We start from the raw sequence: 17,231 nt of genomic DNA on the forward strand, positions 1-17,231 counted from the left end.
GGTTCCATATCTGTATTTCAAATGCAAAGATATTGTAAGAAAAATCAGGAAATTAACATGGGCACGTCTTGCAACAATGGAAAATAGCATGAAAGCAGTTAAAGACAGGTAATTATTCTGTTAACTTCGTGAATTTGATCAATGCTATTACTGTTATTATCTTTGTTTTCACTCATATTTACCTCTTTTTCACTAATTCTTTATCTTATTCCCTTCCTCCATAAGTCCCAATTTCATAAAGTTTTTTCCTCCAAAGAAAATGCAAATTGAGAGAATGTTTGCTTTTTATTTTTTTTAACTGTATGAGGTTTTAATTGTCTAAATTGTTTTCAAATTATCATAGCAACTGGATTTTTTTTTTTTTTCCCCTCAAGATAATAGGAGACTTGAATGTTGACTCCAGTGGTTTCCACTTCTGTTTCATTCAGGTCAGGATTTATGGAGACCTCATGTGGTGACAAGAGGCACCACAGAAGGCTTTCTTCAAGATGGGTATAACGCAGTCAAAGAGAAATTCAAATCTCATTTGGGAGAACATAATCCAGGAAAATGAAGACCTAGAAGTTAATGGTACTGAAGCATGCAAGGCCTCCAAAAAACACACTACAATAATACTGAAGGATACTATAATAATAGCTTTAGAAATGAGAAACCTGGCCAGTCATGTATAAATTTCCCTTTATTAACTGAAAAGTTGATAACACAGAGAAATTAATGTGCCATGTTGCTCAGGAATTAGTTGCAGTCTTCCTTTTCTTCTTCATGAAATCCTTGGACATAACTTCTAATATAAATGTTCATCAAATTTAAAAATGTGTTCCAAAAGGCATGTTGCTACAAATGTTATTTTCAGTTCTTTTCTTGACTTTACACAGAATGGAAAGTGAAGCCGACAAATAATCAAACTTGAACTCATGTTTATGACTTTCATTGGTGCAACAATACAAATAGCATTTTTTGCAAATATTGGAATGCAAAATATGTTTTTGCAATTAAAATACAGAACAATGATTCTAGGTGGTAGATAAAGTTGAACATAAATACATCTTGTTGCTGACAAGGTATCAGAGTTATAAAATTAAATTAATTAGTGTGGTGTAAACATACTTCAACCACATAATTTACGGGTACAGATTAAAGAAAATTCACTGGGTTTGGTGTAGGGTGGTGGAAGAATCCTTGGTCATTCAAGGCACTTATTCTTTAACTCATTATCTTTACAAGAAAATGTGAGTATGCCTTCCACTTTTTCCTTCTTAAAGAAGTTACATAACAGACCTTTAAGCTAAAATCTAGAAGGACAAATGAGTTAATAAATGTTAAATGTTTTCAAGTCTTTAAAAGAACAGAGCAACATAAATCTATGGCGTTAAAATGAGTAATCCAAAGAGTTCCAGTTTTGTTATCTAATAGGTCCCCTGTCTTTGGAAATGTCCTCAGAATAGCTTAGGATTTCCAGACCTGGCAAAATGAATAGGTAGAGATAGTCTCATTAAAAGACATTTTGGAAAATGTAAGTAGGAAAAAAAGTTAATAGGGATATTCGTGAAATTTCAGGTTGAGTACATTCTTATGATAAGAAAAAAGGGGTCAATTTTCAGGGCGCCGACTATGTGGTAGGCATATTGTTAGATGTTGGAAATACAAAAGTGAATTGGACAGATCCTCTTGTTTTCAAGGGGATGACAGATAATGACACAAATAATTATCACACTATGAGATTGGCATTAAGCTGGGGGCTCGCACTACTTCCTGTGAAAGCTTAGTAAGATGGAATGGGACAAGGAAGAATGAGATGAGGGGCTTTAAAATCAAGCAAAGGAGCTGACACCTCTAGTAATCATTACTCAATAGTCACATTGGTTTTTGCTGGGAGAGTAGTGGGGAGCAGGCGAGTTGTAGCAGTTGCCAGACACCCATCACACTAAAAAGACAAGAGGAAACGAGGAAATTCTCCTTCAAAACATAGTGGGGGGAAAAAATCCAGATCTTCCCCTAAATAAAGGAAACCTTCTGGTTACAATGTGCGTTGCTAGGGATTTAGTTTTCCCTCCTAAGAGAGTAAAATCAGACAGACACATTCAAGCCCTTAGGGTTTTGCGAGCATATTGTATATCCAAGACATCCACTGAGCCTGGTGTTAAGTGTGGGACTATAAAGAAAGGGTTAAACGGAAGGGGGTGGCTCAGAGATGGGAAGGCTGGCGAGAAGGCTGGAAAACTTGCAAAAACTCTGAACTTTTAAGCTCCCAAAAATACACATGTGTGTGTCTGTGAGCGCAGGCAGATCTATTTCGGTAGAATTTTTTTTTTTTTTTTAAATCACAATCTCTCGGTCTCTCTCTTGCTGCGCTGCAAACACACTGAACAGCCCCTCAGGATCGTGGCAAAAGCTGCAGCAAAGGCACTGGCAGCGCTATTTATTTATGAGTCGCGTTCAAAGCCGCCCTCTCCCCATTCCTCCGCTGCGAACAACCAGCTCAGAGGCTGGGGCACCTCCCGGGCCCTGGAGCTGGGGGCGGGAGCCCGGGAACCTCCTTCCTCCGGCAAACTTTGTCGGGGCGTGGGAGCGAGGGAGCGAAGGCGCGAGCCAGGGCGCGCGGGAACGCGCCGCCCGCCGCCGCCTCCGCCTGGCGCTGGCAGCCGGGGCCTCACCTCTCCCCGGCGAGGTGCGGGCGCCCCGCGCGCAGCCAGTGGGCGGTGCCGGGCGGCGCGGGGCGGGGCCGAGGGGTGGGGGCTCCGCTGGGTATATAAGGCCGGCGCCGGCTTAACTTCTGACTTGGGGTTATTTATTTGGGGAGCGCGCGGACGGCGGAGGCTGGCAGCAGCGGTGGCGGCGGCGGTAGCTGCCGCAGACGGTGGTTAAAAAAGGCGGCGGCGGCAGCAGCGGCGAGCGATGGGAGCGCTGTGGCTCCCGGGCGCAGGCGGGAGCTGCCAAGCTTTCCGAGCACGGCGGGAGTGCTGAAGAGAAAGGGGAGCGTCCGGGGGCCCGAAGCCGGCTCCAGAGGCGCGGGTCGGGTTTTTGTTTGGCTGCGCCCAGGGCCAGGCAGCCCGAGCGAACAACTCCAGTTACAACAACAACCCACCTTTCCGCAGCCGAGCGAGACTAGGGCTGCTGCGTCCGTCCTATTGTTTAGACACTTGCCAGGAGCTCGGGAGCCAGCAGAGCCACCGAGTCCCCGTTGCCTGTGGCCGCTTTCCCCCTCCGCCACTTCCCTCCGTGGAGAAGGAGGCGCGGAAAGCAGCCAGGAGAGGGGAAGGGGCTGGAAGGAGACTGGCTGTTCTGGACTGCGGCCGCCGAGTCAGGTGCAGCACCGGGAGCCGGGCGGCGTCGCGACGTCGGCGGGAAGACTGCCACCGTGGCCGTGGGGGACAGGATTCAAAGCCTGGGAAAAGTTCCTGCACTTTGAGAAGAAGGGCTCACTTGCGGGCGGCTGTCCGGGGGGCGGCCGAGGGGCTGCGTCCGCCTAGGAGCCTGCTCTGGTTTCGTCCACCTTTGCCATCAGGTGTCTGCTGCGGAGCTGCGGCGTATCCGGGAGACGCGAGGGGCTGACACACGCGCGCACACAGGACTGCCATTCAGCCGCCTCCTGGGCTCTCCTCGGAGTAGCGGATCCCACCGGCCCACTGCCACCTCGTCATCCCCCAGGACTCCCGGGCAGGACCCAAGACCCGGACACCTCCACCTTGGCCTTTGCACTCCTTCTGGCCTGCCTGCCAGTCAGCCCCGACTCAATCCTCTGAGGAGCTCTGGTCCTCAACTTGGCCTCTTGGATTTCCTCTGTCGGGGTGGTGACTAGTGGATATTGCTGCTGGCTGCGGCGGCCCCATTGCCCTTTTGTCTTTTCTGCGTGACCTCGGGAAAGGCCCTGGTGCGGAGCGTCGCCAAGGACGCTGGGCAGGAGGCGGGATTGCCGAGACGTCCTTCGGTGAAGTGCATGTGTGTTTGCAAACCGCCCTCGGCTGTCGGGAGACGGCGAGGATCTGTCCGGGTTGCGGAAGAGCCGCAGGCTGTCGGGAGGCCGCGCGAGTGAGCGGCGCCAGAGCCCCGCAGCACCGCCCCGCGCCCCCCGGGCTGCGCCCCCGCCCCGTGCGCCCCCGCGCGCCATGCCCAGTCGTCCGGCGCGCTCCGCTCCCCGCCCGCTGGGCTCTTGCGCCTTCTAGCTTCGGAGAGCCCACTTTGATCGAGGCCACCATTTCTACTGAGCACCTCTCTTGTCTCCTAGCCTCCCTACTGAAATCGGATTTGCAGAGGGGGTCAGTGGAATCGGAGCACTCCCTTTTCCGCGCAACCGGCCCCTGCATCCCCAGCTCTTTTACCGCCAAGTTGATCTTTCTGAGACAGACGACGCGTGATCTCACCGCAGCTTTGGGGTCTCCTTGTAGCCTTGGCCTGGCCGATTGATATTCAGGACCTAAAGTTGCCGGAGGAGCGCCTGCCCTGCTGGAGGAGGGTGGAGGGGAGGTGGGAGGCGCGTACCTGTGTCAGCTCTACTGCCCTGAATATTATTACTGTTACTTCCATATTATTTTGTGTACATTTACCCGGACACGCTGGGTTCCTAGCCCCGCGCCAGATACTGGGCCTCAGACACAGCGCGATTCGCGCGGAGCAACGAGCTAAAGAGGAACCCCCCGCGCCGGCGAGCGAGGAGGCGGCGGGGGAAGATGCGTGGCGTCGGCTGGCAGACGCTGTCCCTGTCGCTGGGGTTAGTGCTGGTGATCCTGAACGAGGTGGCGCCGCAGGCGTGCCCGGCGCAGTGCTCCTGCTCGGGCAGCACAGTGGACTGTCACGGGCTGGCGCTGCGCAGCGTGCCCAGGAATATCCCCCGCAACACTGAGAGACTGTGAGTATGGGATCTTCCACCCGCTCCCCCAACACACTGGGTCGCGCGCATCCCCTTCGTCGAGACTGGAGGGATCAAGCGGCACAGGGACATGTGCCTGGGTAGCTCTCTTGCACGCGCATCCTGGGCTAGAACTCCCTGGGAGGGCGAAGGACAGGAGGACGCTGCACAGGGAGGGGCCGCTGCCCAAGGAGGGGCGGGCCCGCTGGCAGCTGTGCTTGGTCCCTTCTTCCCACACTTGCATCCCAGGGCAGGATACTTCTCTGGGGCTTGGAGAGCCGGGGACGTGGGGACAAGTACTCGCTAGTGCCCCGGGCAAGGGAGCCGCGACTTTGTTCCCCAGACTGTGTAAACGGAGTCACCTTGCGGTTGCCAACACTGGCGGGTCGATTTCAGGGCCAAATCCCAGCTTTTGTCGCCGCGGGGTGGCGCGGGGGGAGATTGGCGGAGGGGACTCAGAAGAGAGAAACCTCTGCTCCCCGGCTTAGTGTCACCCTCCTGGGGACGGAGGGGGTGAGGAGAAGGGATCATGGGGCGTCTGGGTCCGCTCAGGGGAGCTTCTGCAGGCCTCAGAGGGAAGGATGCCCCAGGACCTAGGCAGCTCGCTCGGTCGCCGCACGCCGCCCCCGCGACTCTTCCCCCCGCCCCCCACGTCCCCAGGGAGGAGGCGGCGGCGGCCCGCCCCAGGAGACGTGTCGGAACCGGTGATTGAAGAGGAGGACCTTTCCCCCCCCGTGTAGGCTAAGTTAGGGCTGGCTCTCTAACCCGAACCGGCCGAGCGGGGTCCGACTGCTAAGGCGACCCTGCGGCCCTCCGCTGCCCACCCCCCGGCCCTTCCTACTGAGCCCTAGGGCTCCCGTACACCTTTCTGGCAGTTTCTGCGCCCATTCACGTGGCCTCAGTTCTCCTTCCTTCCCTTCTTCGCGCTCTGCTGCCCGCAGACATCCCCGCCTCCCTGTCTCTGCGAATCTCTAATGAAGAAGTAATCGCAGACCCCGTGTTGACGGCCCACGCGCTCCTTGTGGGGCACTTCCCGAGTTCAGGGAAGTGGAGCATGGAGGCCATTCCCTTTGTGAACGCCGAGGCCGCCGCCCCGCGCTGCCCGAGCGCCCTGGGCGCGCTCCACTCGCCCTTGCGCGTGGGCCCGGCATGCGCCGGGCGAGGGCGGCGGGGGCAAGCGCGCCCCGACTCTGCTTCCGCGACCTCTGCGCCCCCCGGGTGTGAGGGTTGCGCGCCGCGGAGGGGACCCGCTGGGACCCGCACGTCTCCACCGGCGCGGCCCGCAGCACCTCGAGTCGCTCTTCTTATCTAACCCAGTTCGTTCTCCCTCAGCTTAAAGGCCAGAGTTGAGCCCTTTCTTCCTTTGCAAATGTCTCCCACACCCCCAGCCTCTCTGGCCTGCCCCCCACTTCAACTCCCTCTAGCGCTGGGCTAGTTGGGGCCCTACCAAGGGTGTCTTGTCAAAATGTGATCTACCACATTTGTCTGGAGCTGTGGGTAGGGATTCATGTTATGTCAAATAGCCCATAAAAGACTCCAACAATTGTAGGAACAACTTGGTGGTACTTTGCTAGGCATGGAGAGTGGGTTGGGGAGAAAGCAATGCAGAATTCTGTTAGCACTTGTCATTTCGTGCTGTTTAAAAACAGTTAAAAGTTTAGGCACTAACATGTCTTACTCAACAAAAAGGGAATGCACTCAGAACAAAATAGTAATTGAGTTTCGGGTCCTTGAAAAAAATATATCCCTATGAGGGATCAATACAGTTTTCAGAAAATAGTATACTCAGTGCTAGCTTACAGAATTCTATCATTGACAAAATAAGCACTTTGCATACAAATTTCCAAGATGGTGTTTTCTACTCAGAGGTAAAAGAAAACTTACTTCCGTGAAGGCGAACATTCAAACCGCAACACAGCCTGGTTTTACTTGAAATGATTGGAACCAGGGCAAGTTTAGATCTTGACCTAAGATGCCAGAAAAGGGGGTGGTGACTTGAAGGAAACGTGGTGCTGAAATCCGAACAAAAATGTCAGGGCCTGAATCTATTTCCATTATTGCCCCCGCTAGTAGTTTTGACTTTACCATCACAGCGGGGTTCCCTGAGCTGCAAATGAAGAGTTTAGTTTTCATACAAACATAGAATTGTTGGAAGGTAAATGCCTGTAAATGCAAGTCTTTGAAGTGCAGTTCTTTTGATGGCAATATAAGGTTTTTTTTTTGCCTTAGGAAGTTTAGCCACCCTGCCACCTAAGGATAGGGTTCTGAATTTTTAAAAATTTCTTCCTGGGTAGTATTAGAAAATTGTTCTTCTTAACTTCCTGAGGGGAACTTTTTCGGGGTGTGCCTAACAATAATAGTTAACTTAGCAGAATACTTGTGAAATTAATAAGCACATTCTCATAAAAACAAAAATTGAAAGCACTCCCCTACAGACACAAAGGAGGACTTCTGATAACATAATCACTTCGTGTTCTTGTCAGATGCCAGTAAGCAAGGACTCTGTAAACTTCCTAAGAATCATTAATATATATATATATATATATATATATATGTATATGTATGTATATTTCAAAGCTTACTACTTCCTTCTCTCTTTTTCTTTTACTTTGCAAACTACTTCAGTAACTGGAACTGATCTTTGACTTTAAAGTTCTTATTAAATTTTTATTTTTCTTTGTTTAACTAGATCTTGATAGAAATAAAATAGAACTTTCATTTTCTTGTTTTTTCTTAGGGATTTGAATGGAAATAACATCACACGGATTACCAAGACAGATTTTGCTGGTCTTCGACACCTAAGAGTCCTGTAAGTATGTTCTTCTGTATTTTGAAGAATTTTCTTTTGTTCTTAAGGTTGAATATTTTGTATTGTTACTGGTCTCAGATTGAAAAACTGTCCCAATGACAGAAACATAAAATTTTAAAAGGTTTTGGTTTCCTTTCTTTTTTTTTTGGTTTATCATTGTATTACAGCTTTTGATGAAAATGTAGGCTTTTATTTTAAGGTTGGATGCTTGCCATTGAAACAATATTATAGAAATGACCTCAAATGTTTGCTATACCATACCCTAAGTGCCTTATGCATATAAATGTGTAGAATAATTGCTTTCACAATATGAATAAGTAATGTGAGACATTTGATACACTTTAAGGATTTGAGATTAAGAAAGAATTTAAGTGGGTCTGCATTTAACTTTTCTAGCAAACAACGCTTAGATGTAATTTCTAACATTAAAATCAAGCAATCCAACTTTCCTGCAGTTTTTGATGGCACATGTTTCTCCTTAAAAATACACTGGTCATATTTTGAATTGTTTATTGTATTTTACATTTCTGTAGTTTTTATAATATTGTTGCACTATGATTACTTCTTTAATTAGTGGGTAAAATTTGTTGTGAGGGAACCATCACTGGAGATTCAATGTAATGTAAAACTGTTTTTACCCACAGATTTGTAAATATTTACATTGCAATGAACATATACTTTTGATCACTGTGTGTTGGGTGTTGATCTTTTAAAGGACACATTTTGGCCATTATGAAATCTTCCAATTTCTGATGTATATCCATAAGTGAATTAAAGTATGTGTATGGTGACATGCTGTATATTGATTCTTTCAGTTAAGAACTCACTCCAAAATCAGTTTACCTAAAATAGCTATCAAAACTGCAGTGTCATGGGTTGCTCCTCAGGATAACTGTAGTGGGAGGTTCAGAGTTTTGACTAGTAAATTTTGTGAGAAACTACATTAGTATTTTCTATCGAAGTTTTGTGATGTGGATGCTGTTTGCCCTCTGTGATTTCTCTCAAATATATCATCATTAAATTTGCTATTAATTCTCAAACCAGAGCATTGCTTAATTTTATAAAGGGAAAGAGGTTACAAGTTTTCAGTTGCTGAACTGAAACTCGCTCAGATGGGGAGTGGTAACATTAAGACCCTATTATACTTTGCATTTCAGTCAGCTTATGGAGAATAAGATTAGCACCATTGAAAGAGGAGCATTCCAGGATCTTAAAGAACTGGAGAGACTGTAAGTATTTTTAATTCCAAAGTTATGACGACATAACTGTATTTTTAAAAAATACTTGAATTTCAAGGGCCATGTCTTCAATTTCATGTCTTAGTCTTTGAACGTTTTACAGAAACAAGAGGTTGAACAAGTGGCTTTCAGGCTAACTTACAATTAGAAATTGTGGAATTTTGCACAAATGGTACTAAATTTTAATAAAGATAAAAAAAAAAAACCAGACTTCCTTTCCTGAGACATTGATTTCTTTGTGAATAGCCATTGCTTTATTTGGTACTTAGAGAGGTACATGTTTTCCTTATGGTCTATCTAGTTTTTTATTTGCTTTTATAGGAAGAAAGGTAGTGATTTTATTTGCATTTATAGTATATTCTGGAAAAGAAAAGTTTACTAGTATTTATTTTAATTTTCATGCTGTTGCTTTGTGTGTCATTAAGTGACATTTGAGGACATATTTTAAATTCTTAGTGATACAAATTTGCTTTTTGATATTTATCACTTGTGGTGAACGTTGTTAGTAACAGCTATTCACAACTTTCATTATTTTATAGTAGCTTTCTAAATATTTCTCCTGGAAAAAGAATTTAAAGATTAGTAGAAATGGAAGCAAGAATTATATTATCAAAACATGGTCATTTTAACGTTGAATTTTTTTTTCTTCCCAAGAAGATCATGTGGACTTCAGATTTTAAAATATATTTTATTTTTTCAGACACAAAATCTCATGGATTGGAATATACTACTTGAGGGCCATTTTTAATTTATATCTACAGTATACATCTACAAAGGACAAAATCTTTTGTCTGCAATAATTAAAATAAATTACACACTTTGTAATTTGAAGTATGAATTACATGTCTCATATGTCTTGATAACTCAAGTTTAATAAGTTTGCATTTTATTGCACTTTAAATAACAGCTCTATTAAAAGTAGCAACAATTTCCATGCCTGCTTTAATAGGCACTTTAGGTAAAAATAAAAATTTTATTTAAAATAATGAAATATGAAGTTCATTTTAGGCATAGAACATACTCAGATTCACTAGGCCCAAGGGCAAAAGTTAATTCTGTGTAATTATAAGTGGAAAAAAAATGGCTTGTCAACTTCTAAGATATTTGTAAATATATAGGCTCCATTTTTATCACCACAAGTAAAATTAAACCCAGAGTTGTCTATTTTACTGTAAAATTTTGTCCATGATAAATATTACAATATAGGGAATATATCTGTGGAATTCAAAATAAATGGAAAGTCACTACTTTGAGCTAATTTTCAGAGAGAAGTAAAAACAAGGTAAACATTTGGTTAAGTTCATTACAAAGTTCATAAGTTCATAACCTATCTCTTAGTTTATGAAAATACTCTGAAAATATACTTTGATTACCTTCATAGGCTTTTATGAATAGTTAATTCCTAGTGAGTATCTTGTAAAGGTGTTTTTAATTCATCTATTTACAAAGTATCGATATAATTTAAATATTTGGTAAGATGAATAGATAATTTAAAATTATAATTCAAACAACATTTTTTTCATGAACAATTTTTAGTTATATGGAAATATACATATATGCATATGTATATATATATATATTTTAAAGATTTTATTTACTTACTTGACAGAGAGAGACACAGCAAGAGAGGGAACACAAGCAGGGGGAGTGGGAGAGGGAGAAGCAGGCTTCCCGCCCAGCAGGGAGCCCAATGTGGGACTTGATCCCAGGACCCTGAGATCATGAGCTGAGCCGAAGGCAGACACTTAAGGACTGAGCCATCCAGGCGCTCTGTATATATATTCTTAAGCAACATCCAATTGAAGGAATTTCAGTGACTTTTCATGCAGTCTCTATTTGGGTTATATTGTAGTTTTAAATATTTTCAGAAATGCTAGAACAGACCAAACTTTTTCATTGTTTTTCAAGTCACTTCAAATATCATTTGAACAAATTACTTTTTTCTAAAAATTATTAACCAGATGGCTTGTGATCTGAAATTTGATTAGAGTTGTAAGTAGGTACTATTTTTTGACTTTTACTTCTCCTGAGAATGTCACTTTATCTCAGAACAATTTTCGGTTATACTAAGATGCAGTCAGATGTTTCAGAGTGGGAGGAGGATTTGTAATTTTGAATGGAAACTAATATATATGCAGGACTTCTTTAAATCACCCCAGCTGTTGGCCGAAAGCAAATATTTCATATTTGTGAGGAAAAGCTGAGAAAATTCCTTTTGTTTACAACTGCCAAGTCCATCTGATGGAAGCACATTGTTATCTGACAGCCAATTCATCTCCTTGGGACTCTGGAATTCAAAACCATTTCTTAGGAACATTGTGGATACACTTTTCAAATATTTATTTTTTTTTTAAATACATTAAATGGTAGGGCAGTTGTGTTAAAGAATGCATTCAAGTTGTCATGAAATAAACTATTATAAATTTTGTTCAGTATATTATTTAAAAAATAAAAATAAAAAAGCTAACCAGGGGATTCCATAGCAAATTACTATGGCCTATGGGCATATATTCTTATTTTAGTAGGTGGTCATCAACATCACAAAAATTTGCCTTTTTTTCCCAAAAAGTTTCAAGAGACAATGTAAGGAACAGGAAGTGATCAATGAATTAACTTTTAACTAATCAGATATTGTGCAAGCTCATATGATTTTTAACAATTTAGACGTGCATTTTTAAATTCAAACTCTAAATAATGAAAAGGTGTGTAAATGCAGGCTTATGTTACAAATGCCATTCATATAATATTTATAGTAACGTAATTTTCATTCTTTGTGTGAAGAACAAAAAATAAAAATATTAGTTTTATTTGTGTGTAATTTGTGGTTCTAAGTATTTTTCATTTTAAAATGATAAAATTAAAACAATTCCAAAGTGATATTTTGTGAACATTTCAAAATTATAAGTTTTTTCTTTTTGTTTTATGTTGATAGAGTTTTAGTTTGGTCTAGAGAAAGAAGACAAGTCTGAAAACAGAAGATAAGATCTGTGCCCTTTTAGAAATCCAACTTTTAATCTGTAAGAAACAGATTAGGCTGTTGTTACTGCTGTTGTTAGATTGAATTTAATTTTAGCTTAGAATGAGAAAGTCATTATTTGTAAATCAAAGCATTATTGCTACAAAAAGAAGGATTTATTTCTGCACTTCAAAGAATCAGTGAAATACAGGGTTATCAGTCAAATGTCAAGAAATAGATGGATATTAAAAACCTTCCTCCTAAAAGAAAAAAAACAAAAAACCAAAAAACTTCCTCCTTCCACACTCCCTCCCCTTCTCCTTCCCTCTGTCCTTTCTATTGTGTGGAAAACAACGTCAGATAATAGGATCATCATCAGAATGTGGTTATGATTCACTGTAAAAGGAGTATATCTTAATCACACTTACACACCATGACCACACATCACTTCCTGTTTCGACAGTTCCGTACTGTACTCCCAGACCTAACGTGTGCGGTGGCAGATTTCCATACTCTCTGTTGCCAGTAGTACCTGCTTATCTGGGAATAAAATGAAGCCTTGAGAAATGTGCCTCATGTAGATGTATTAGGAGGTCTCCCATTTGTTTAATCGAAGTGTTCAACTGAAATCTAATTTAGTTAAGTAACTAGTTAATTCAATGGAAATTCATTAAGGAAAACAAACTACAAATAAACTACAAGAAAGAATTGGAACATTTATGGCATATACTCCTTTATCCTTCAGAGAAGATACCTGTGTATATCTGCAATAAAGTCTCCATGCAAAGTTGTTAATTCAAAGTAATTCTTGGCTGGTGGATAATGTCTTTGAGAGTTAAAAAAAAAAAAAAAATCACACTGGGGCTCAGAACATTTGTGGGCTGGTGTAAAATTCTGTTGCTCACTTATAGTTTATGGGATTATGCTGCAGTCATTAAAGTTCTATTTTATGGCCTTTTAAGGAGACCCAGGCCACTTCAGTTTCCACTAGTGAAAATCATCTGCATTTATGGGTTCCTTCCTAACACAAAAGCATGAGTATGAGAAAGTTTTGAAACTGTTTAAGGTTGTCAAAAAAATGTTAGGACATTAAGTCCTAAATGCAGTGGAACACTTATATGCAAAATAAAATGCTGATATTCCTAAATTATGTTAATGAAAACCAATAGTATACCATAGAAGATCTTGGATATTAGGCTTTGCTTTAACTTTACTATCATCTTATACCCTTACGATAAGGAAATTACAGTAGTGATACAGGCAGAGGTTTGGACTGGTTTTCTTTTCATAACGATAACGTGAGGATGTTCTTTTAAGACAAGTATTGCGTTCAACTCTCCAAGTTTTAGTATCCTTAGATTTGAAATTATATTTTGCCTACTATGTCATTTGATATGCTTTTTTCTTTAAAAAATGAGTCCTGAAGTATTATGATGAAGCCATGTAGGGAATCCTGGAAAAGAAAGCTGTCCACTAAGACATTTTCAAGTTTCTATCAAGGAGATATAAAAAATATACTCATTTTAGTTTAGAAAAGTCTAAATCCCTTTACATCAGAACCTACATTTGACCAAACACTGCACTCCCAGGAGAGGATATCTAAAGGACACATTACTTTTTTTTTAATGTGCTGAATTAGTTCTCCTGTGTGCACACACCATTCATAAGCATGTGACAGCCAGTGGGAGGTGGAGCAATTATGGTGCTCTAGGAATTTTGTTGTAGGTCTCTACACATGAGTTCAAGTAGAGAATATTTTGTGGAACAGGTCTGAAGGAAAGCACCACTTATCCCCTGTTCATCAAGGATGTAGAGAATCCCTCTTCTAGACTAATCCTACAAGTTTACAGGCAACACATAACACATTCCTTTTCTTAAAGTAAGGGCAAACCAATAGTGCTAATCTCCTTGGAAAAGAATGCAAGCTCATCTCAAAAGAATTGTTCTCTGGCTGCTTTATACTACCAAGTTTAAAATCACAGCAGTTATTTTCTTGGAAAATACACTTTGTCTTTCAAGAACATATCAAACTTACTCACAGAGGCCGAGTATATACCCTGCATGAGATGAAATTGCTGTAGATGATCAAGTGTGTATCACTTAATCTGCAATATCTATTAAATGTGAATTATTCTCATTTGTTTATAGGCGATACTGGACTATTTTAATTTACACTGACTGATCATAAGGCTTTAATGCACGTGCATTATGGAAAGTTTAGCAGAACATTGAGTCCATCTTGAGAGGGTTTCTCATGCATCGTTTTTTATGGGTCTTGAAGTTGAACAGTGGCAAGAAGGCCTGTTTGCTCTTTGTGGACCATTTTATACATTCTGAAGCAGCAAGGCTGTTTATTTTTCCCACATCTGTTTTGGGCTCATCCTTTGTGACAGTGTTTGCTGGATGCTGTGTCCTTTATACCTCCTCTGAAATGAGTATTTTAGTTTGCACTGTTACAATGTATTTGCGGAAGCAGTGAATGTCAAATATTTTACATTGAATTCTGTCTTTCATTCATGTTGGATACCTTTCTGCTTGAATTATGCCTGCTAGACGGAATTTCACAACTTTACGTGGAAGGAGAGCTTTTTCTGCATGGACTTTTATATATTGCTCTTATCTTTTTTCAAAGCAATTTATATCTGCCGGACTGCAGGCAATATTGGCAAGAACGCTTTCAGAATGACAGTTTGGTAACAATGGGGATGATTTGGTATTGATGCATTTGGAATATTACTTTACGAGAACATTTATAAAAAAATTATCTGATTGTCATCTTTGCAGTATCCGTCTACTTTGGATGCAGGTGGGTAGTTCTGGAGCCCCCAATATGTGCTGCTGTTCTAGCTTCTGGCAGTGAGCAGAGGGTGCAGAGAACCTCGACTCCCCTCTGCTTAGGCACTTTGTAGTTTTATATGCTATTGCCTGGCATTCTGTAGAATGTGGCAAATACTCATTGATTGTATTGTTGTTTATGCTTTCTAAACAGACACAAACACCTATACCCCCTTTTAAAATCAGAAACTCTTGAGTGACATCAGAAAACTCTTGCTTTGAGTTAGCGATAATCATGCCTCCGATAAACCTCATTGTCTATTATACTGCTACTGCACAAAACTGGAAAACCTTTGGTTTCAATTCCATCATGAGATATTGATCAGATTGCTTGATCTTTCCAAACCTGTTTCCTCATTTTTGGAACAGAGATAATTATACTAGCAGTCCACGGTTTAAGTAAAATAATGTACATATAGTTTCACAAAATGCTTATCACATGGTTGGCATTTAAAGAACTATTATCATGCATTTCAACAACTCTCCTCTTTTTCAAAGTTCAGTTTAGGCATTATTTTATCTTATTGAGCTAATAAAATGTGTACATAATAAATTTGACTTTTGTACATTCATATTTACTATCGTTTTCCTTCTGATTTTCTTATCATGGCATATGGCAATAGAAGAGATGTGAAGAATGTACAAAACTTCGTTCAAGTTTTGTTTCAGAGTATTTCTCATAATTGCTCTGAAGATGTAGAGAAATGCCAAGAAGTAAGGAGAATGAAGAGGAAGCAATATTTTTACAAAAAGTTTGATTTATCCATCTAAATAATGCATAAATGTTAAAAATCTTTGCCTTAAAAATGTTAGAATAAAAACATTAGAAGAAACAAGTAGAAGTTTACCTGAAAAGAGGGCATTTTTATATGACAAATAGGAGCTTGTACGTGATAAGCCCATGAAGGCAGTATTTACTGAATGCGTATTACAGACTGGGCACACTGCTAAAATACTCTACATTCACAACAACAGGAAAAATTGTTTCCATTTTACATTTTGAATTGGGTTGAAGGCTTCACATACTCATGGAATTGAGGTAAAAGTTGAAAAAATAAGAGACTGTCACTTTTACCAATGGACAAGACATAGAAGCCGCTGACAGATCATTTAAAGCAATGCTTGTCGATGATGCTCAGGCTGCCCTTCGCATTGAGGTTAAGAATCAGCATTTCAGAGGCCAGTGGTGTTTTGTGCGACACAGAAAGATCCTTCACCCCACTGAAGGTCATGCTCAAAAATAGCTGTAACACAGAGGAAATGGTTATTGGGATCCTGTCATCTTTGCCCTAAGAAAAAATGTCTTTGAGATACACTTGACACACCTTTCTGAAGTCCTGAATTGCCATCCAGAGGATCTCAGTTAGCCCTGAGATCTTGTGGGCAGATTCCATCTAGCTGGTGATGGCTCAAGGGCTACATGTAACTGTCTTTCCTTTGACACAATGGAGTGTCCTTGCTCTGAACAATAGGTAACTGACCCACCTGGTCAGCTTAATGGAGCCAATGTAGGCTGGCTCCCATAAATCCTCCTCAGAGATACATTTAGTTCACTACATGCAGTTTTTCTGTTCTGGGACCATCAGATTTTAGTTTCTTTAACTCATTTACATGAGGATTATTATGGCACTGTCCTCATCAAGCTACTGAGAAGTATTCTGTGTCATTCGAAGATGCTAGCTAGGTTATTTATTTTCCAGCCCTGTTTAGAAATTGTTATGCACCTTAGTGGTCTTTAAAATAATTCTGGATTTTAAAAAATTCCTCTTTAACTTAAGAATTTAATTTCTGGTCATTTTACAAGAAATCCCTGCTTTAAAATTTTTCCCTTCATTGAATATTTTGGGAGAATTTCACCTTTTATTTTAATGTTTGTATTTCCACTTATTCTTAGCACTGATGGAAGAAAGAACAGGAACCCCAAGTGTACTGATACTCGTTTATAGGGGAAAAGGATTCGTACTGTGTTTCTATGCCTGTTATCACATCACTTATTATCTGCCCTTCTGGTATACTACCCTGTCTTATACTCCTGTTTGCTTTAGACAATGTTAAGATCATTCACAATAATTTTCATGAAACGATAAATTACCTGAATTCAGAGAAAATGATTTTATACACATTTTCATTTTTCTCTCAAACTTCAGGCATTTTAAACAGAACTTTAAAACAGTGAGTTGAATATCGAGTTCGTTTTTTTTTAATTGTTTTTTTTTCGAGTGGTTCATTCATAGATATTAAAGAAATAGACTCTATAAAGCTATGTTTTTCCCAAGGAAAGGTTCATGAGAAGTACAATTTCAGTATTATATTATTTTGAATTAATGTTTAGAAATGTTTGGTGTGTGTCTCTTTGATAGAAGTGATTCAGAGGATACGTTCTCGAATCACCCTACCTGAATTCAGAGTTTAGTTCTACTTTTTATGAGCTGTGTACCCCTCTCCAGGATGGCAGTAACAACAGTACCTACTGTTGGGGTTGGTTCTGAAGAATGAATGAGATAATTCATGCAAACCTCTCAGAACAGTGATCATCACGTAGTAGCT

At 41.4% G+C, this 17,231-nt stretch overlaps 1 protein-coding gene across 3 annotated transcripts in view; it reads left to right on the top strand.

The window, feature by feature from the left end:
* The first annotated feature begins 2,742 nt into the window (after positions 1-2,742).
* SLIT2 (slit guidance ligand 2) overlaps positions 2,743-17,231 on the top strand; it is a 362,288-nt gene continuing 347,799 nt past the window's right edge. For 2 of the 3 annotated variants that reach the window (XM_078068441.1, XM_036120779.2), the window contains exons 1-3: positions 2,743-4,846; positions 7,584-7,655; positions 8,813-8,884. In XM_078068441.1, coding sequence (XP_077924567.1) covers positions 4,668-4,846; positions 7,584-7,655; positions 8,813-8,884 — 323 coding nt within the window. In that variant the 5' untranslated portion in view covers positions 2,743-4,667. The remainder of the gene's footprint in view (positions 4,847-7,583; positions 7,656-8,812; positions 8,885-17,231) is intronic. The other variant, XM_036120793.2, reaches the window with a different exon arrangement.

This window comes from Halichoerus grypus, chromosome 3 (genome assembly GCF_964656455.1).
Source record: "Halichoerus grypus chromosome 3, mHalGry1.hap1.1, whole genome shotgun sequence".
NCBI classification, from domain to species: Eukaryota; Metazoa; Chordata; class Mammalia; order Carnivora; family Phocidae; genus Halichoerus; species Halichoerus grypus.